This window comes from Trachypithecus francoisi, unplaced genomic scaffold (genome assembly GCF_009764315.1).
Source record: "Trachypithecus francoisi isolate TF-2019V2 unplaced genomic scaffold, Tfra_2.0 Lachesis_group17, whole genome shotgun sequence".
In the NCBI taxonomy this organism is placed as follows: domain Eukaryota; kingdom Metazoa; phylum Chordata; class Mammalia; order Primates; family Cercopithecidae; genus Trachypithecus; species Trachypithecus francoisi.
Window position 1 is genome coordinate 62,988,245 of NW_022681462.1, and position 22,421 is coordinate 63,010,665.

A 22,421-nucleotide genomic window follows, 5' to 3' on the forward strand; every position below is an offset into this window, starting at 1 on the left:
AGCCCACCAGGCCTGGGAGACCTCTAGCCAGGGTTTGCTCAGACCCAGCCAAAGCAGTGGTTTCCCATCACCTTTTGACCATTGATTCATCACTTTGGAAGGGCTCTTAGACATCCACTGGCTGAGTAGCCTTTTGAAGGTTTAGAGACCCACAAAAAGTGGGTGCTTGTTGGGGTGTATTTGGGAGAGGTTGGGGGCAGGCAGACAGCTAATCCTTTGCTAAGGTGTTTTTTTTTTGTTTTATTTATTTATTTTTTTAACAAAAGTTATTCTTAAGTGTACAACAGCTCCAAGACAACACTTAATTCCAGCTTTAGGTGACAAAAGATGTTATGGCAGGGAATATAGATGTTTAAATAAGGATGAAATAAAGGGTCACCATCTCCTCAGGTACAAGGAACAGCTTACTTTTTGTCAGATTTCTTAATTCCACCTGTGGCCAAGGGCCCCTTCCCTGCGGCCTTCGCTTTTAGCTCCTTGAGTTTCTTCTGCTCCTCTTTTTGTTTCTGCTTGAAAGCCTTATCTTCCTCGTCCATCTCCTTGGGCTGCTTCTTAGGCTGTTTCAGTGGCTTCTTCTTGCCACCTTCGTGGAGGCTGGACATGGCACCTGCCGCCCCTTCCCCAGACCCTGCCACCGGAAACGGCGCCTGTTTTTTTTTTTTTTGAGATGGCTCACTCTGTCACCCAGGCTGCAATGCAGTGGCATGATCTTGACTCACTGCAACCTCTGCATCCTGGCCTCAAGGGATTCTCCTGCCTTAGCCTCCCAAGTAGCTGGGATTACAGGTGAGTGTCACCATGTCCGGCTAATTTTTTGTATTTTAGTAGAGACAGGGTTTCACCATGTTGTCCAGGGTGGTCTCGAACTCCTGAACTCAGGCAATCCACCTGCCTCGACCTCCCAGAGTGCTGGGATTACAGGCATGAGCCACCACGCCCAGCCCTAAGGTGTGGTTTAAATCAGAGTCTTTAAAAGCAGGCACTGGAGTTCCTCCCTCTTTTCCAAACCCTCCTCCTCTTCCTCTTAAGTCTCATCTTCATCACCAACCCTTTCTGCTTTTCTCCTGTTCCCTCAGCTCAGCCCCTGTAGCACTTAGCAGTCACCACCTTTACCACCATTTTCCCCCAATCATCTGACTTCAAGTAATAGAAGCCAACCTCCCTTAAAGAGTTAGCTGTTCTGTACACAATATATATCTTGCCTCTTCATCTACATTTCAAGTTCCTAGACTCAGCCACCTCTCACAGCATCTGGCACATACTTGACCAAAGTACCTAAGTCTTGTGGGTGCCTGACAGGCTTACAAATGGAATCCCTGCAAACTAATATTATTTAAATATTTGCTTAAAATGTATTAAGTGGGGCAGGGCAAGGCTGATTTAATAAATATGACTCTTCCTATATATTTAAAATAAGGGATTGATTTCCTACATGCACTGAACACATCTGAAATTTTTTATTCTTATCAAAATAACGCAAACCTACAGTTACAGATCAAGTAGTATATACATACTTTTTTTTTTTTTTTTTTTTTGAGACGGAGTTTCGCTCTTGTTGCCCAAGCTGGAGTGCAATGGCGCGATCTCGCCTCACCGCAACCTCCGCATCCCAAGTTCAAGTGATTCTCCTGCCTCAGCCTCCCTAGTAGCTGGGATTACAGGCATGTGCCACCCTGCCCGGCTAATTTTGTATTTTTAGTAGAGACGGGGTTTCTCCATGTTGGTCAGGCTGGTCTCAAACTCCCGACCTCAGGTGATCCACCCTCCTTGGCCTTCCAAAGTGCTGGGATTATAGGCGTGAGCCACCACGCCCAGCCTGCATACTTTTGATTTTTAGTTCCTCTAGTGGATCTAGGGTTGCCAGACTTAGGAGGAAAAAAAAAAAAATACAGGATGCCCTGTCAAATTCAAATTTCAGATAAACAATGAATAGATATGTCCCAAATACTGCATAATATTGTATTTTATCTTGCCCTAGGTGGATTTCCCCATATAACATATAGAGTTACGCACATTATATTTGTGATATACTTTTATCTCTACTTCTTCATTTACCAATTTTTCAGGTATCTGTGGAATTCTGAGTGTGAATTTCAATGTTCAATATTTAGATATTCCCTTCTTCTATGGTTTGCCTTTGTAACTTTAATAAAATATTTAAACCTATATTTATGGATCCATCAACTTTCCCCAGTGCCTCTTGACTATCTGCTTTGCAAGTTGAGGATATTATTACAAATATCCTCTCTAACCTTTCTTTTCCTTTTTACATCCCACCTTCTGCCACTATAGTTGTACTTTCACATTATTAAGGTTGTTAAAAGTTTCTATTCTCTCCTGCCACACATCCTAGTTTTCTTTTTTAATTTTTTTTATTATACTTTAAGTTCTAGGGTATATGTGCACAATGTGCAGGTTTGTAACATATGTATACATGTGCTATGTTGGTGTGCTGCACCCATTAACTCGTCATTTACATTAGGTATGTCTCCTAATACTATCCCTCCCCCATCCCCCCACCCCACGACAGGCCCCAGTATGTGATGTTCCCCACCCTGTGTCCAAGTGTTCTCGTTCAATTCCCACCTGTGAGTGAGAACACATGGTGTTTGGTTTCCTGTCCTTGTGATAGTTTGCTCAGAATGATGGATTCTAGCTTCATCCATGTCCCTACAAAGGACTTGAACTCATCCTTTTTTATGGCTGCATAGTATTCCATGGTATATATGCACCACAATTTCTTAATCCAGTCTATCATTGATGGACATTTGGGTTGGTTCCAAATCTCTGCTATTGTGAATAGTGCCGCAATAAACATATGTGTGCATGTGTCTTTATAGCAACATGATTTATAATCCTTTGGGTAGATGCCCAGTAATGGGATGGCTGAGTCAAATGGTATTTCTAGTTCTAGATCCTTGAGGAATCGCCACACTGTCTTCCACAATGGTTGAACTAGTTTACAATCCCACCAACAGTGTAAAAGTGTTCCTATTTCTCCACATCCTCTCCAGCACCTGTTGTTTCCTGACTTTTTAATGATCGTTATTCTAACTTGTGTGAGATAGTATGTCATTGTGGTTTTGATTTGCATTTCTCTGATGGCCAGTGATGATGAGTATTTTTTTATGTGTCTGTTGACTGCAATAAATGTCTTCTTTTGAGAAGTGTTGGTTCATATCCTTTGCCTACTTTTTGATGGGGTTGATTTTTTCTTGTAAATTTGTTTAAGTTCTTTGTAGATTCTGGATATTAGCCCTTTGTCAGATGCACACACCCTAGTTTTCTAAGCTTTGTCTAAAGGCTGAGTCTTAAAATGGGAAACTGATCACATTGGCTTCATTGTATTATTATGTAATTCTTACTTATTAATAGTAATGTTAGGATTATACTTCCTGCTCTTCAAATTCAGTGTCATGATCCCTGGACCTCTAAAAAGGGTGTATTTCCAGCACCAAGTCAAATGGATTCTTATTCCTTATACTTTATCAATTGCTTCATATCATGTCTCCTAGTTTGCTTCATATTCAGAGCTTGTTTTTAACCCAATTTTTCTCCATAGGGTTTCCAGATGCCTTTATTCTTGCTTGCATTATTTGCTATTATGTTTGTTTTGTTTTCTTTTCTTTTCCTTTTTTAGAGGCAGGGTCTTGCTATGTTGCCTAGGCTGAGCTTGAACTCCTGAGCTCAAACTATCATCCCACCTTAGCCTCCTGAGTAGCTGAGACTACAAGCACATGCCACCATGCTCGGCTCTGTGTTATTTTAAATCTGAATTTTAAGTGAATTGTGTTCTCTGATCTACTGAGAATTGCCTTTCCCCTCTTCCTCTAAGTCTTCTGTGATCCCACTGCAGTATGGCTGGCTGCCCTCCAGGGTGCTGCACAGCTGTCCCCTTGAGATTCTTTATGGCTTTCCTAGGTTCAATCTCAGATTTTCAGTGTTTTAGACATGAAGTCCTTGCCCATGCCTATGTCCTGAATGGTATTGCCTAGGTTTTCTTCTAGGGTTTTTATGGTTTTAGGTCTAACATTTAAGTCTTTAATCCATCTTGAATTAATTTTTGTATAAGGTGTAAGGAAGGGATCCAGTTTCAGCTTTCTACATATGGCTAGCCAGTTTTCCCAGCACCATTTATTAAATAGGGAATTCTTTCCCCATTTCTTGTTTTTGTCAGGTTTGTCAAAGATCAGGTGGTTGTAGATGTGTGGCATTATTTCTGAGGGCTCTGTTCTGTTTCATTGGTCTATATCTCTGTTTTGGTACCAGTACTATGCTGTTTTAGTTACTGTGGCCTTGTAGTATAGTTTGAAGTCAGGTAGCATGATGCCTCCAGCTTTGTTCTTTTGACTTAGGATTGTCTTGGCAATGCGGGCTCTTTTTTGGTTCCATATGAACTTTAAAGTAGTTTTTTCCAATTCTGTGAAGAAAGTCATTGGTAGCTTGATGGAGATGGCATTAAATCTATAAATTATCTTGGCTAGTATGGCCATTTTCACGATATTGATCTCAGATTTTCTTCTCTCTCCCATCTATGTCCTGCTTTTGCTGGAGTAACTTGCTCCTGTTTGTCTGAAAACTCTTCTGTTGTCCTCTACTTGGTGGATAGTTTGTGTATAGGATTCTAGACTGAAAACCATTTTCCCTCGGCACCCATTATCTTCCAGCATCTAGTGTTGCCGAGGAGAAGTCTGATGCCATTCTGACTGCTGCTCATTTGTAGGTGTCCTGCTCTTTTGCTTTGGAGACTTTTACAATCTATTATTTTTACTTTATGTTTTGAAATTTTACGAGGATTATGTCTAGTTGTGGATCTTTTTCATAGGACTATTCTTTTTCAGCCCTAGGAAATGTTCTTCTGTGCTTTCTTTGAGAATTCTCTCCCCTTTAATTACTTCTTTTCTTTCTAGAATGCTCTTTAGATTTTGGACTATTCCATATGTCTTTTATTATTTTCCCCCTCGTATTTTCCAATTTTGTTTTTCTGCTCTATGCTTTGTGATATTTCAACTTTTTAGTCCTTCTACTATTTTATTCCACCAGTTGCATTTTAAATTTCCAAGAGCTCATTTTGTTCTCAAGATCCCATTTTTAGAATGTATTATCTTCCCAATTCTGTTTGAGAATTCTAAAAAAAATTTTGAGTAATCTATTCTTTAAGTTCTGTTTCCCCAGGAGTGATATTTTTCTGCCTTTTTTTTTTTTTTTTTTAAGAGATAGGGTCTTGCTACATTGCTCAAGCTGTCCTCAAACTTCCAGGCTCAATTGATTCTCCTGCCTCAGCCTCCAGAATAGCTAAGACTACAGGTACATGCCACTGCACTGGGTAACTGCTTGTTTATTTTCATATATTTCATCATGCAAATGGTTCTCCTCATTTCTCCATATATGCCTCCTCAATCATCACAGTAAATCCAAATTTTAGAATATAAAAGCACTATAGATGGTGTGGATTTACTGTGCAATTGTGTACATACCTTCCCTGAATCTTTCTGAGGTTTCCTGGGTGAACTGGCTCCCATCTTCTCTGTTGCCCCACCATAGGGCATTTTATGTGGCTGTCATCAGCTGTTTCCTCTAATAACATCTCTCATACACTTCACATATTCCAGAATCTGCTTACATCTCTTATCTGTGGGTGACCTCCTCCTCCTCTCCTTAGTATTATGGGTTTATGTCTTTTTGTAATTCTAAAACTATTTCAGCAAGATTTCTGGAAAGATGGGAGGCAAATGTGTGTACTGGGTTTCCATCTTGAACAATAAGGAGATTCAGAAAACTATTTTTTTGAACTTTTTTTTTTTTCATTTTTAATTGCTTCATCTTTCAGCAGCTTGGTGCCCAGGTCCAGGAGGTTCACCTGAGATTTAGGGTTTCCGCAGGAATTGTTTACAGATTCTCAGCATCCCGTGGCCCTCTTACAAATGATACACATAAACTAGGAATACCTCCTGGGTTCAAGCGATTCTCCTTCCTCAGTTTCCCGAATAGATGAGATTACAGGCACACACCACCATGCCCACCTAATTTTTGTATTTTTAATTTTTCCCAGATTCCCTGCTTTTCCCACATTTCTTATTGTGCAGGCTTGTGATCCACAGGAGTCAGAATGAAGGAGGTCAGCTTCCTTGTATACAACTTATATACATCTTGTTGAGACACTCTACCATACTAGTGGGCTTCCCTTCACCCTGCATTCCCTTCTGCTCCCATCATCAGCCCTTCAGTACCCTTCAGATCTCTGCTGCTGTTCATTTCCTTAGAAAAGTCCTCCCTGTTCCCCTTGACTCAGTGAAGTCTCTCTATTGTACGGGCTCATGGGATAATTATTCTCTCCTTTGCAGCACTTAGCTCAGTTTGTGGTCCTTGTGAAGTAAGATCATGTCTATTTTCTGTTTCACCTTAATGTCCTGAGTCTTTGAACACAGTGCCTGGCACATAGCAGGTACTTGATAAATAGCTGCTCAGTGAAGAATGATCATTGATATGGTTTGGCTGTGTCCCCACCCAAATCTCATTTTGAATTGTAGCTCCCATAATTCCCATGTGTTATGGGAGGGACCCAGTGGGAGATAATTGAATCATGGGGGCGGTTTCCCCCATACTGTTCTCATGGTAGTTAATAAGTCTCATGAGATCTGATGGATTTATAAGGGGTTTCACTTTTGCTTGGCTCCCATTCTCTCTTGCCACCGCCATGTAAGAAGTGCCTTTTGCCTTCCATCATGATTGTGAGGCCTCCTCAGCCACATGGGACTGTGAGTCCATTACACCTCTTTTTCTTTATAAATTACCCAGTCTTGGGTATGTTTTCATTGGCAGTGTGAAGATGGACTAATACAATCACGAAGATGGCCACAAGAAACATTCCTTCAGCTCATTATAATTTCAGAAATAACTCACACCTACCCCACCTACCCCACACCTTACAGGCCTGAAATTCAACAGGGCACAAACATCTGGGCTCTCAGCAGCTTTGACCAAGGGCTGGATCACAGACTTCCCAGGACTCTTTCCTGAAGCCTCAGCTACATCCATGATGAGCCCACAGGTCAGGGAGGCAGATTCTGGTGCAGCCCACAGGGCTGGCAGCTCATATGGCCTTCTGACCACCCAAGCCTTCTGCAGGGACTTTATTCAGGCAAAGTTGTGACTTGTCTCTGGACAAGGCCAGTGAAGCCTGGCAGGAAGGAAAACAACAGACTCCCCCAAGGGGCCAGGAGGTATTTTCTTAGCTGAGGCCACAGACCCCCCAGGGGGGTGGGCCCAGAGGCTGCTCAGACAACCAATGGCGACATCCCTGGCTGAGAACAATAGAGCCCCACACCTCAGCTACCTTTTGGGCTCTGGCTTCCCAGTGGTGAAGCCTTATTAAATTTGGGATTACCATGTGTAAAGCACAGTCTGAATTTTGTTTGCTCTGCCATGTAACTTGCCTTTCTAAACACTCAGTCAGAGCTGCAGTTAATCTACTGACCATGGGCTTAACTGGCAGGTGGCCAGGAGGCCCCCACCAAATTCCTCCTGACCCTTTGTTACCTGGCCTGGAAGGGGGAGACTTCTTGTTTGGGAAGTGTTTCTCCTCCCCCCGAACATTTTCAGTATTAAGAGTCTTTTGTCACCATAAATCTGGAGCGGGGATTATGACGGGCAGGCTGTCACCCAGATTGTTTCCTCCAGAGGATAATGGGAAAAGTTTGCGGGCTGGCCTAATGAAACCTTTCTTCCAGGGACAATGCCATTTCCATTAAATTAAAGCTCAAGCCTTAACAATGCCCCAGAACAAACCCAATTTGAATATTTAATTTGGGATGGAAGGAGCTGGGTAAACACCTCACTCCCATCAGCCCCTTTCTGGGGACCTCTTGCAGCAAACTCAAGGAAGAGTCCTGGGTCACTGATGTCAGGTTAGCCCCCGTCGCTGCCAGTATTAAAGGTGGAAAATTCCAAATCGTTAATATTCAATTGACAATAAAGAATGTTATTCCTAACTGAAAAAAAAAAAAAAAATCTAGGAAGTGAATACTGATCAGATAAGCAATGAACTAAAATCTGTTTGTTCTGAGCCTTGCAAGCTACAAAGTCTTTAGGATGGGAGGGAGCTCTCTCCCCAGCCCACTGCTCACGATGCACGGGCAGCCCAGAGGTCCTCTGAGAATTGTATGCTGCCTCACACCGCACCCAAATTCCTCCCTCTTTGCTTCTTCAAAGAGAATGTCTAAAAGGAAGAAATGTCTAAATGTGCTTGATTTAAAAAAAAAAAATTACTGTAGTGACGTCAAGTGCACTGTAAGGGAACAGAATTTTTTGTATCTTCCTTCTCTACTTGGCAACCAGGCAGCCAGGCAACCAGCACCTGTGAGACAGAGTTCTGTGTGGGCTCCTCTGCATCAAGAGTCAGAATTACCCAGGAATAATTTATCTGCAGATTTTCTGTGCAGTTTTCTTGTCCCTACTCACAGCACATCAGTTAATTGTTGGGCTTCTTTTTGTCCCTTGCTTCCTGGTGAAGACCTATCTTTTGTTCTGTCCTCCCGAAGATGGAAATCAGTCCTAACATGTTGATGTGCTGGCCTATTTCCTTAACACTTCTGTTTTCCTGAGTTTTCATAGTCTTTACATCTAGTGCAGATGATCAAAAGCAGCTTAATCACACTGTAAGGGGGTGAATCACTGACACATCTAATTTCTCTGTCAAAAATTTGGTTTCTCCCTTGCCAATGAGGCATGGAAGGAAATATGGGAAAGGAATATCTTTTGGCATTGCTGTCCTGGAGATTCTAGAGCCTCACCTTGGTCCTACTGTGCAGGCCGCAAGTGACCCCACGTGGGTGGGTACAGCTGCTGGGGCAATGCTGATGTCACAGGAAAAATTCTGACTTGCTCCCAACACCTATTTCAGGGGCTGGCAATCAAGTTCCAAGACAAAGGGGACATTTAAGGTGATTTTAGAGATGGCCACCAGGATCACCTAGCCATTGGCTACTGCCTGCGGTCTTGGGAGGCCAGAGCCTAAAGTCCAGGGAAAGCTCCTTTTCAGGCAGGGTGTGGGTGTGGGGGTGTGTGTGTGCATGAGCACCATGTGTAAGGCAGGGAATGAAGGCTTGGCACGCCACTTTAGATGGTGGCTGAGACCCAGATGTACCTGCATCTGGTGGGATAGACTGTCTCACATCTGCCCAACTCATACACATCACAGCCCCAGCTCTAAGGGTTCATTGCTCAGACACAGTTTTCAACTCTTCGTTTGCTTTAACAGCGCTACCAGGCTGAGAAACAAGCATGGGTGATGCTGCCCTTCTTTTCCTTTGTATTTGAATTCACCTGGAAGCCTTCTTTTTAGGTGGGCATTTCCTCTGGGCAAGAAGGTCACAGGCAGAGTGGCCAGGGTTCATCTGGGCAGAGGTGGTCAGGCAGCCAACCGGCCTCTCCTTGGGAAGGTCGCCTCGCCTCTCTGAGCTTCATTTTCCTGATTTAATACAGTTAGGTGCCAATGAATCTGAGCTCCTATTTCCCTTGGGGTCCTTCCAATCCTCAGCCAGCGTTTTCTGTCCTTTAAATAGTCCCATGATTATAAAAAATGTGACTTCCGAAGACAACTTTTAGAGTTGCTCTTAGCAGGCTTGTGACATTTCACCAACTCCAGAATGCAGCTCAGAAGAGTGTAGAGATGGAGCCGGAGATATGTCTTGAGTGGGCACTTGTCCAGCCTCCTCCCTCTGGCCTTCCCGTCAGTCAGCCATGCTGTACGGACTGCTCACCAGGTGCCAGGTGCTGCCACACCTCAGCGAGTGAGGCACTGCCCCCGCCCTCAGGGGCAGCACATCGGCCCTGGGCTCTCTAGATCCAACAGAGAGCCCTAGGAAAGTCCCTCACTCGTGCATTCAGCGCGCACACCAAAGACAGACCTAGAACTCTGCTTCCACATCTGCACCCACCAGTGCAGGAGCATCGTCACTCCAGGTCCCTGGATGGGTCACATCAGGTTAGCAGCCCCCAGGGCCCCCACCGTTCCCAAATGAAGTCCAGCCCTCTCACTCTCCTTTCTCACTCCCCAGCCCTCAGCTGGCTCTGTGGGTCCTCCTGTCCCCACCGCTACCTGCTAGAATGGCTGGAACAGCTTCTCACTGGGCCTTCTTCCTCAGCCATTCTCCTCACAGCAGCCAGAGTGAGCTTCTAAATGTAAGAATCAGGCCGGGCCATGTAAAAATGCACAATCAGCTGGGCGTGGTGGCATGTGCCTATAATCTCAGCTACTCAGGAGGCTGAGGCAGGAGAATCACTTGAACCAAGAGGTGGAGGTTGTAATGAGCCAAGATCTCACCACTGCACTCCAGCCTGGGCAATAGAGTGAGACTCTGTCTCAAAAAAATAAAAAACAGGCCAGGTGCGGTGGCTCACGCCTGTAATCCCAGCACTTTGGGAGGTCGAGGTGGGTGGATCACGAGGTCAGGAGTTCAAGACCAGCCTGGCCAAATGGTGAAACCCTGTCTCTACTAAAAATACAAAAATTAGCTGGGCGCAGTGGCGGGTGCCTGTAATCCCAGCTACTCGGAAGGCTGAGGCAGGAGAATCGCTTGAACCCAGGAGGCGGAGGTTGCCGTATGCGGAGATCTTGCCACTGCACTCTATCCTGGGTGACAGAGCAAGACTCCATCTCAAAAAATAAAATAAAAAGTAAACGTAAGAATCAGACCATGCCACTCCCCTTCTTAGGATCTTCCAGTGGCTTCCCATTGAAATGAAGTCCAGCTTCCCCTCCATGGCCTACAAGGTCCTACACCACTGGGCCTCCACACTCCCTGGCAGCTGCCTTGCTCTGCTGCCTGCGTTTCTGCAGGTTTGCTCCTGCCTCAGGGCCTTTGCACTTGCCACTGCCTCTGCCTGGAATGCCCTTCCCCTCAATCTTGAAAGGTTGACTTCATTGTCATTTAGGTGTCAACTCAAATGCTGCTGCCTTAGAGAGAGCTTCCTTGACCTCGGATCCAAAGGAAGCCCAATCACTTTCTAAAATATCACCTCGTTTTATTGTCCTCGCTGCCTCTATCCCAATTTGAACCAGTCTTATTTGTTTACATTTCTATTGCCTTTCTCCCCCTACTGGAATGTTGGCTTCTTGAGATCAGGAACTTTGTCCATCTTGTTCGCTGCTCTCCCCTGACTGTCTGATACCTCAGGCATTCAGGGAGTATCTGTGAGATGAGTGAATGGATTCATCTTTACCCCATTGAACTTCACCTTCCTGCCAAGTTGAACATTTCCTAAAATCTTCCCGTGAGCCTCAGCTCATGAGCTCCGTGCCCCTTTCTTTCCACTTCCACAACTTTCGAAGGCTAATACCAATTCTGCCTCTTCTCCCATAAGGTAGTTGCTCCTTCTTCTGATCTCTAACAACCCTCGGCCAGTCCCCTCCTTTTCCATTGATCTGGCATATTTGAGGACATGCTCTGTCTCCCCTAATAGATTATAAGCACCACATGGGCAGGGCCTTCCACCTGCTTTGTTCTCACATTCCTGTGTGCAAGAAGGACTTGCAGAAGGTATGTGCAGGGTTGAACCCTCCTGGGTTCAAGCAGTTCCCCTGCCTCAGCCCTCCCGAATAGCTGAGATTACAGGCATGCACCACCACACCCAGCTAATTTTGTATTTTTAGTAGAGACAGGGTTTCTCCATGTTGGTCAGGCTGGTCTGAACTCCCAACCTCAGGTGATCCACCTGCCTCGGCCTCCCAAAGTGCTGAGATTACAGGTATGAGCCACACGCTTGGCCAGTAGTGGTTTTTTGACACTAGAATTCTCCCATTTCTGTTCCTCTGCCAGTTCTTGGGGTCCCTTTACTTCATCTGGGTTCCCAGTGTCCTCTGCTCCCCTCCCCCGCAGTGAGGCCTATTCTCAGCTCGTGTGCACCAAGGACCACGACAGTATTACCTCTCCTGAGGAGAGCCTAGTTCACAGCAACCCCTCGCTAGAGCTAAGGGGCAGATGTTCTCTTGGTGGAATTTTCACATCAATGACACATTCTTCCCACAAGAGCTTTCCTGTGCTCCTGAAATCTTGACACATCAGCAAATACTTGCTCTGCATCTCTCCAGCTCTGTGGGGTACCACGACCTGGACAGAGGCCGGCTCTGACCTCCGTGGGTCTTTCCTTGAGAAACCCCAAGAGCAGACATTTCCACTGCAGTGCTGGATGCCCAGAAAAACAATGTGAATCAAAGCCTAGGGTTTCTATCTATGGGAAGAGCAGAAATGGACTTCTTATCCTATGGCCCCAACCTGTTTAGCCACTGCCACCTTCCTCTCTGAGAGTATAAGAGGATGTTAGACAGGGCCTGTCTGGGGGGTCAAGAAGGCAATAGGATACGAAGACCCCCCACACTCCATGTTCCCAAGTGCTATGAACTTGCAGCTTGCGCAGCAGGAAGTGGAAGCATGTGGAGGGTCCATCCCCTCTCCAGGGCCCATCCTCTCACATCTCTGCCTATCCCAGGCCTTAAGGTGGGGCGGGGTGGGGTGGGGTGAGGCAGATCACAGGCAAAGGGACTTAAATTCCTACAGCATTAGGTGCAGACAAGGCTGACCAACCTTATCTTCACCTGAAACTTTATGAGGAACCGCCAGCAACTCCTGTTACTTTGGGGTCAAACACACACTTGGAAATGGTTTGCACCCCTTCTCCCATTGTCACTCACGTCGCCAGTCCAAGCTGCAATTTTCTCTCACCAAGACTACATTATAGGAGCCTCCTAACTGGACTCTCCACTTCTAGCCCACTCTCCATCCAGCAGAGTGACCTCTAAAAAAATGTGCACCTCATTATGTCATTCTCATGACTATGAACCCTTCCATGGCTGCTTGGCCTTCAAATAAAATCCAAACTCACTAAATCCTGCACATTCTGGCCCTTGCCCATCTCAAGTCCCTCCGCATGGGGCCCCTACCACCCTGGCCGGCTTCCCATGCCTCAGAGGCAGCAGACTCAGTTCCCCCAGGGTCTCTACCACCCACTCCGTCTGTCTGGGCTCTTCCCCCTGCCACCATCTCTTCACAGGACTGGCTCCTTCTCACCAGTTGAGACCTTCCTCAGGGAGGCTTTCTCTGACCATCCTGTCTGAAGTAGGCTCCACTATTATTCTCTACCAATAGGACCTTACCTGTTTTTCATAGAATTTATCATGTAATTTACTAATGTAATAATTATTATGTTTTGAGATAGAGTCTCACTCTGTCACTCAGGCTGGAGTACAGTGGCTTAATCTTGGCTCACTGCAATCTCTGCCTCCTGGGTTCAAGCGATTCTCCCAGTTCAGCCTTTGGAGTAGCTAGGACATAGGCGTGCGCCACCACAGCCAGAACATTTTTTTACTTTTCATAAATACAGGATTTTGCCATGTTGCCCAGGCTGGTCTCAAATGCCTGGGCTCAAGTGATCCACCTGTCTTGGCCTCCCAAAGTGCTGGGATTACAGGCGTGAGCCACCACACCTGGCTGATACTTTATAATTATTTTATAAATGCACTGGCACATTCATTTATTGCTTCAAATGTAAGCTATGTATGGGCGGTCATTCTACCTTTCTCACTTGGCTGTAACATGTAATAGGGTTTTTTGTGTTCAGTATTAGGTTCCCCCCAGGGTGCCTAGCACACAACAGATAGAGGCATACCTCAGAGATATTGTGAGCTTGATTCCAGGTCACCACAGTAAAGTCAATGTCACAATAAAGTGAGTCACATGAATGTTTTGGTTTCCCAGCACACATAAAACTTATGTTTACACTATACTGTAGTCTTTTAAGTTTACAATAGTATTGTCTTCAAAATGTACATACTATAATTAAAAATGGTTTATTGCTAAAAAATGCTAACATTCATCTGAGCCTTCAGTGAGTCACAGTCTTTTTGCTGGAGGGTCTTGCCTCGATGTTGATGGCTGCCGATCAGGTGGTTGCTGAAGGTTGGGGACGCTGTGGCAACTTCTTAAAATAAGACAGTAAAGTTTGCTGTATCAGTTGACTGTTACTTTCAGGAAAGATTTCTCTGTAGCATGCAATGCTGTCTGATAGCATTTTACCCACGGTAAAATTTCTTTCAAAATTGGAGACAATCCTTTGAAACCCTGCCCCTGTTTTATCAACTCAGTTTATGTAATATTCTTCATTCTTTGTCATTATTCAACAGCATCTTCACCAGAAGTAGATTCCCTCTCAAGAAATGACTTTTGTTCATCTCTAAGAAGCGACTCCTCATCCACTCAAGTTTCATCATGTGATTGTAGCAATTCAGTCACATCTTCATTCTAGTTTTCTTGCTATTTCCACTACATCTGCAGTGACTTCCTCCACTGAAGTCTTGCACTCCTCAAAGTCATCCATAAATGCTAAAACCAATCTCTTCCAAATTCCTATTAATGTTTATATTTTTATCTCCTCTCATGACTCAAAAATGTTCTTAATGGCATCTAGAATGATGAATCCTTTCCAAAAAGTTATCAATTGACTTTGCCCATATCCATGAGGAATCACTATCTATGGCAGCTATAGCCTTACTTAAGGTATTTCTGAAATAAGACTTGAAAGTCAAATTACTCCTTGATCCATGGGCTACCAAATGGATGTTGTGTTAGCAGGCATGAAAACATTAATCTCCATCAGAGCCCTGCGGTGACCAGGTGCATTGTCAATGAACAGTAGTATTTTGAAAGGGATCTTCATTTTGAGCAGTAGGTCTCAACAGTGGGCTTAAAATAGTTAGTAAACCATGCTGTAAACAGATGTTCTGTCATCCAGGCTCTATTGTTCCATTGACAGAACACAGGTGGAGTAGACATAATTCCTAAGGGCCATAGGGTTTACAGAATGGTAAATGAGCACTGGCTTCAGCTTAAAGTCACCAAAAGCTGCATTCACCCCTAAAAAAAAAGAGTCAGCTTGTCCTGTGAAGCCAGGCATTGGCTTCTTCTCTCTAGCTATGAAATTTCTAGATGGTATCTTCTTTCAATAGAAGGCTGTTTCATCTACATGGAAAATCTGTCCTTTAGTGTAGGCACCTTCATCAGTGATCTTAGCTAGATCTTCTGGAAAACTTGCTGCAGCTTCTACATCAGAACTTGCTGCTTTACTTGCACTCTTATGTTCTGGAAATGACTTCTTTCCTTAAACCTCATGAACCAACCTCCACTAGCTTCAAACTTTTCTTCTGAAGATTCCACACCTCTCAGCCTTCATAGAACTGAAGAGAGTTGGGGCATTGCTCTGGATTAGCCTTTAGCTTAAGGGAATACTGTGGTTGGTTTGATCTTCTATCCAGACCACTCAAACTTTCTCCCTATCAGCAATAAGGCTATTTTGCTTTCTTATCATTCCTGTGTTCACTGGAGTATCACTTTTAATTTCCTTCAAGAACTTTTCCTTTGCATTCACACCTTGGCTACCTGGTACAAGAGGCCTAGCTTTCAGCCTATCTCAGCATTTGGCACGTCTTCCTCATGAAGCTTAACCATTTCCAGCTTTGATTTAAAGTGAGAGACATGCAACTCTTCCTTTCACTTGAACAGCTAAATGCCATTGCAGGGTTATTAACTGGCCTAATTTCAATATTGTTGTGTCTCAGAGAACAGGGAGGCCCCAGGAGAGGGAGGGAGACAGGGAACAGCCTTCCACTGGAGCAGTTAGAGTACCCAGAACATTTATTAAGTTTGCCATCTTATCTGGCTATAGTTTGTGGTGCCCCAAAACAATTACAATAATATCATCAAAGATTACTGATCACAGATCACTGTAACAGATTTAACAGTGAAAAAGTAAATATTGTGAGAATTACAAAAATGTGAGAAACATTTAGTGAGCACATGCTGTTGGAAAAATGGAGCCGATAGACTTGCTTAAATTGTCACAGACCTTCAATTTGTAAAAAAAAAAAAAAAAGAAAGAAAAAAATGCAATTATCTCCTAAGTGTGATAAAATGAGGTATGTCTGTATTGATTAGGTCAGTGAATAAAAATGGAGGAGTTTGGGCCCCCACTGCTCCTCCCTTCCCCCACAGTGGTACCTGAGGTAGCCCTGCAATGTTTAGTCTGGAACAGAGGAAGGTGAAACATTGGGATCCACCCCAGAACCTCATGGGAGAAAGACCCCTGTGACGTGTTACATATTCTCTAGGGCCAAGCTAATGTCTGACAACTCTCTGACAGTACCAGAGAATTCTAACTCCCTGAGGTGGCCAATATCTCTGGTCCTCATAATAGATTGTTTTTTAATCTCAAATACTTTAGAAGTTAGCATGAACTGGGAAATCAAATTATGTCGTTCAGCTCTCCTATGTTACAGAAGAGGAAACTGATGCCCAGAGAGATTAAGCAGCTTGCCTACAATCACCAGCTTGGTACTGGTAGAGTCCAGGCTGGACTAGGTATTCTGATTCAAGGTTCATTGTTCTTTCCCCTGTAGCCCACTTTCTCTGGTGTCCTCTCCCAATAGCCTGAGAGTGATGTGCCTCTGTAATAGGCTGAATTTCTGAAGGGTAAATGAGGCCTGTGGTACCTGCATCCTATTTTTGTGTTTTTGAAATGTTAGTCACTATGTAACTCACCACATTTTAGGCAAAACATTATATCAGAAGTTACACTTAAGGCCACAGAAAAGTACCTCCAGAGAACAGATCTAGGACTGCATGAGTTATCGATTTCTCATCACTTAGTTAACAGACTGCCCCAAATGTCATTGCTTAAAAACACCACCATTTTTAGCTCATATTCTGTGAGTAGGCAATTTGGGCTGAGCTCAGCTGGGCAGTTCTTCTGCTGGCTCACCTGGCCCACTCACACAGGTGCAGCCAGAGCTGCATCTCCCAGGGGCTGTTTGGTCCTAGATACCTGTTTTTGGCATCTCCCAGGGCCTGTTTGGTCCTGGTTTTCTGTTCACTCCCAGGAAAAGAGTTTAGCCTGCAATACTTTATCTGTTAGGACAAGTCTGTGACTGAGACTACCAAGTGGGCCAACCCTCGCCATTCCTGGGAGAGCCACTGCCATTCAGTGGCTCATGGCTGAATATTGGGGGTGACTGGGCCACATGTCTCCACTGTCTAGCAGCACAGCCTGGGCTTTTTCACATGGTAGTTAGGTTCCAAAAGCATCAAGACAGGGCAAACCTCAATGCACAAGTGATTTCCAAACCTCCACTTGTACTCATGTTTACTAATGTCTCCTTGGCCAAAGCAAGCCAAGCCAAGTTCAGAATCAAGGAGTGAAGAAAGATTCCATTTCTTGATGGGAGGAGCTGGAAAGCACTGTTACTATTCCCCCACCCCCACCCCGCAAATCTACCATAAGGGTAAAGCTGGATAAACACCTACAGTATCATATTCATATTGAGATTACTGTAACCACTGATGGTTTATCTAGTCTCTAGTCTGTGTGTGAGAGGACCCAGAAACAGCACCTGGCTGTGAGATGAGGGAAAGTCACTAACAGCTGGCAGAAAGGCAAGCTGGAGACTCGAAACCTCTGTCACCCAGCCCAGAGCCGAGGTTCTCATCTTATGGGGCAGGAGGTGGGCCAATCAGGAGTACCCCTGGAGAGAGGAAAGATCTCTGGACACTCAGGGGCTGTAAGCGGCTTCATTCTCCTCCGAGCTGCTTCATACTTGGCATCATGAGATGCAGTTTGAGAGAGAGACAGGGAAAGCGAGAGATCCACTCAAAATGTAGGCTGGATCAGGGATGTGGCCTCTGCTCCTAAAAATAAAGCCTGTGGAGGAAAATGAAGGCTAATGTACCTGGAGGTGGAACCATAGGTCAGGTGGGCAAAGCTTTTAAATGTACTGCCTTCTGGGTTGGGAACAGCATGGTGACATTCCCTCAAGCTCAAGGAGAGCTGGGCCATCAGAAGGCAGACTGCAGATCAAGACAGTGATGGCCTGAGCTCACTTTCCGACCTAGTCTGACAGTCACATCGTGTTCAACTTCCACCTTTCTCACATTGGTAGGCTGCAAACCATCAAAAAATAGAATTTCATATACAAAGCCGAGTCCTTATTCTAGATTGCACAGGTGATGCCCAGACAACAAGCCAACATTTTCAGATCCCACCGCCCAGCTTTCACCGTGGACCTGCCCTGGGATGGTGCGGCGTCGGTGCCCACTGGGAAGGCAGAGTGGCCCAGCGTGGGCGGCAGAGGTGAGGGAGGGAATGCTGCTCTGAGGCCTTTTTCTTGTAGCTCCAGACAAATTAAAAACCTCCTTACCGGCCATTCATTCTGAGGAGGCCTCTTCCTTCCTCCACAGGGGGGCTGCTGTGTTGGAAGCCGATCGGATTCAGGGAGGCTGGGCCTCCCGGAGCTCTCAAGGAGGGGGAGAGGCAAGAATGGAAAGAGAGAGGCCCTAACCCTGAAGAGATTGGCAGGCAGGGAGTGGGGGCAAAGTGTAGCCCAGGTCACTGGGAAAAAAGAAATCTCAAAGTAAGGGAGTGGGGGAAAGTTCCACTTTCAGCCTAATTATGAAAGAGGCCTGGGTAGAGAGGGGCGGGAGAGCCCAAAGAAGAGAGAAAAGGGAAGTGAGATGTTGCAGAGAGCAGAAAGATATTTTCAGGGCGCACAGGCTATTTAAGGAGCGCGGGCAGGGAAAGGTGCTGCCTCTTCAAACGTAGGTCTGTTATAACTGATTTTGAGACCTGGAAGCACGTTTTCCTGGGACTCCCCAAAGAGGGAGGGCAAAATGCCCTATTAAGGGTGGGACGAATTGATTTCCCAAAGAAGCACAGCACCATTTCCTCCAAATGCCCTCTGCAGTCCTCCTTAATCTGCCCTGGAGGCAGCAGGTGACCTCTGCACAGGCCCCTGGAGGCGCCTTTGTTCCGGGGCATTCTGCGGCCCGCCCCGCCCCCTCCCCTTGCACCTGGGCAGCAGCCTCAAAATGCACTTGTCCACCCTTGGCCGGCTCCCGTGGTGGGATGGCGGATGCCTTTGTATGTGAAAAGCCATGAGCCCTCCAACTCCTGTTTTCCTTTCGGCTTGACACATTCACTAATGTATTTCCTGTTCACTCCCAGGAAAAAAAGAGTTTAGCCTGCACTACTTTATCTGGTAAGACAAGTCTGTGACTGAGACTACCAAGCGGGCCGACCCTCGCTGTTCCTGGGCGAGCCGCTGCCATTCAGAAAGCTTGGCTCTGCCCTCGAATCCCCAAGTGTTCCCTGCCGGGTTCTAATCCAAGCCCTCTGAGGTTTGCTAATTTAATTGTGTAATGGTCCACACCTGAGACATTCCCTGAACTATCTTTAGGATACTACTTAGCCTAAAAGAAAGACAAATAAGAGTATTAAGACAGGGACTTAGACATTGAAAGCTTTTACCATCTCCAAAACATCTGAGTCAAGCAGAAGAAAACGAGGTGGGAGGATGGGGGGTGGCCTCCAAGTCAGAATAAGCAACAAGAAGTAATTAAAGTTCCTGCTAAGTGAGTCTGAAATATGTATTTAGCCCTTAATAACCCTGGGTTTTTAAAGAGCGATTCTCCAAACATCTATTATTCACATCAGTAGGACAGACGGTAAGCCACTGTAAGATTTATAGAAACTAAAAGACTTCCCATGCTAAAGGTTAATGAAAGTGTAATTTGAATCATGAAATCTTTATGTGTCGGCTCAATTTACACGGAGGGCTCATTAAGGATGCGTTTGGTACAGCAGGCGGCAGGTGACGTCACATGAGTATTTAAATGGGCGGGGCCAGGCTGCTCTGCATGTAATCCTTTAAAAATATAACAGCCTCTCTCTTTCCTTCTCTGTCTCTCCAGCTGTAACAACTTCACCAACTGTCTGGGTTCCACCCCGAGGATTTCACTGAGAGAACACGTTAGAGGGAATCAGGGAGCAGAAAAAAGGTCACAAATAAGCACCTCAGGAACAATGAAAGCTTTTCTCTATGCAGCAGTGGGAGAGTTGCTAGAAAAACTGGAAAGGTATTAATCAGAAGTGGCTATAAATCCTCTGGAGTTTTGCTCTTATAAAACTCCTCAGAGAAAGTCTTGAAGGAAATGCAGGTCAAAGCCCAAAAAAGCTCTTGATCAGAGATTGCTGGAGGAAAATCTTCCCAGACGCCGTTTAATAGGCAGCAATCACCCCAGGAGTGGGGAAGCCAAGTACGCTTGAAACATGGTTGCAATTCCTAATAGGTCTTGTCACACTTAAGGCACTGCAAGCTCCATCCAACGAACAGCTGAAGCTAGCTGGCGATTCATAAAGCCAACAGTTTAAAGTTTATTATGATGAAAGCACTTAATGACAGCCATCGCTAGGGGCCCATCATTTATAAAGCTGTGCTGAGTATTAGACATGTAGCATGACCACCAATTTTATGTCACAATTGCTACCATAAAATGACCTTTGGTGATTTTTGCTGCATGTGGTGGACAGCTCTTCCTTCACATTAGTGCTCTGTGGCTTTCTTTGCAGACTATTATGCTGTCTAAAGCTTATTTGGCACTGTCGTGAGCCTCAACCCTTGTTATTACCCCGAAGGCCTGTCTAAAAAAAAAAAAAAAACTCATGTTCTATTACGCCACTCCAATAATTTACAGTTCTTACCAGCCTTGGTTAGCGTAATATTTTAATGCAAATATGCTTTACCATTGGATTTTAAGCACACACACACAAAATTTCCCATGCTTCTGGCTAGCAAAATATCCATTTTATGGGAGTTCACTGAAATCAGCCTCTTATTCCCTGGTCAGGTCTCATTGAATGAGCAGTTTCCTCTGGGTCAGTTAAAACATCACCAGAAAAAAAAAAGTTACTTAAACTTCTCTTGAGAGAGATTTTTTTTTTTTTTAAGATACTATACATGTTAAACCTACCTAAGGCAGAAACACCAGTTCTTATTTCCCTGTATCCAGTCGCAATGCAAATTTACATTTGAGTAACATTATTTAATTAGGCTTTCATTTTTCCACCTTCTCTGTGTAGTTAGCAAATGTTTGAATACATGGCCACTTTACTGTTCCAATGTAAACTGCTGCTAAGAAAGTGGTCTGTCCACGCTACACCACCTTTAAATTGTGTATATAATTTTATAAATGATATAAAATCTGCTTCTAGCCCTGAGGAAAAAAAAACCATAAGCATGGCACACTGCAATTTTGGAAGGATTTAAAATATGTGATTTCTGCTGGTACCTACTGTATTGGGTTTTATATAAAGCTTTTTCAATAAGGTAAATTGTTACATGACAAACTCATCTTCCACCATTATCATCTGCTGTTTGTGTTTAACAACAGGAGTCCCGCTCTAACAAAACTGTTGTAATGGCTGTACAAATTACTCAGCTGAAAGCTTTTCACCAAACAAAACAGTATTAATCAGCAGTTCTTATGAAGGTGCTAATTAAAAACAATTTTCTTCCTCAGTTTGCAATACTAAAGCCATCTTCACTTGCACAGTTTCCAATATACAGCTACTGTATTTGCTCACACTTCAGGCCCTCTATTAACTATTGAATTTCCTATTAGCCATTTTATTACATTTCTGTTTACGAGCTTGTTGACATTTTTTAAAAGTCACAGTATGATGTTTTATCTATTAAAAAATGTATTAATTGAAAAGTCAGGGGGACAAAAAAGGCAAAATACAGACTCCAAATGCACAGACTTTCAGGGCAGAGAACACTGTGAGCATTTAGCCACAGCCTGGAAGGTAAGCTCTCTGGGTAAAATGAAATCTGAGAATTAAAAGTGGCATTTCAGGCTTAATGGTGTGATAAACACTAACAGGCTCCTTCCTAATTTGGAAATAGTCCACTCAGGAAAACATATTTACCCTGCCTAAAATCAGCCTGACTTTCAAATCCATTTCTTCTCTATGGCATACACTCAACATAATTATGTTTCATACAGCCTGAACTCAGGGGATTTTGATCTGGGATGGGGATGTACCTGGAATCTGGGGGCTGGAGCCCACATCTCGGATCTAAATAGCTTAATGTTTCCTGTGAGTGTGTGTGTGTGTATGTTTGTACATATACTTTGACTCTCTCCCCTATGTGGGCATTCTGCCCCACCCCCAGAGTCCAATGAAAGGTTCTTGCCACACAATGCGAATGAACTGTCTGGCATAGATTGGAAACAAGTCAAATGCTGATTAAGCACAAAGACAAAAATCCATGGAAGCTGGGTTCCTATTAAAAAACAAAAACCACCTAACCCTCATGAGAAAGTATGTCCCACTTTGGTAGTGGAGAGATGGAAAAAAACACCACCACCTCCTGCCTCTGGTATTAAAACCAGGTTCTTCAGCTGTCAAAAGCAGTTAACTAGTTTAGGACAGACACCTGGCTGTTGAAATAGGGCTCCGGAGGGCAACTAATCCTTCCATTCACTCAGTTAACTGCTGGATCCCCCAATTTGATTCAACAGGTATGCAGTGGTAAATTC

The 22,421-nt window shown here is 44.5% G+C and overlaps 1 protein-coding gene across 1 annotated transcript; it reads right to left on the reverse strand.

Annotated features, from left to right (window-relative positions):
• Nucleotides 1–264: 264 nt before the first annotated feature.
• LOC117062852 (translation machinery-associated protein 7-like) lies at nt 265–602 on the reverse strand. Its single transcript, XM_033176738.1, has one exon. It carries the CDS (start codon nt 600–602, stop codon nt 405–407), a length of 198 nt encoding a protein of 65 aa, XP_033032629.1. The 3' UTR covers nt 265–404.
• Between the last annotated feature and the right edge of the window lie 21,819 nt (nt 603–22,421).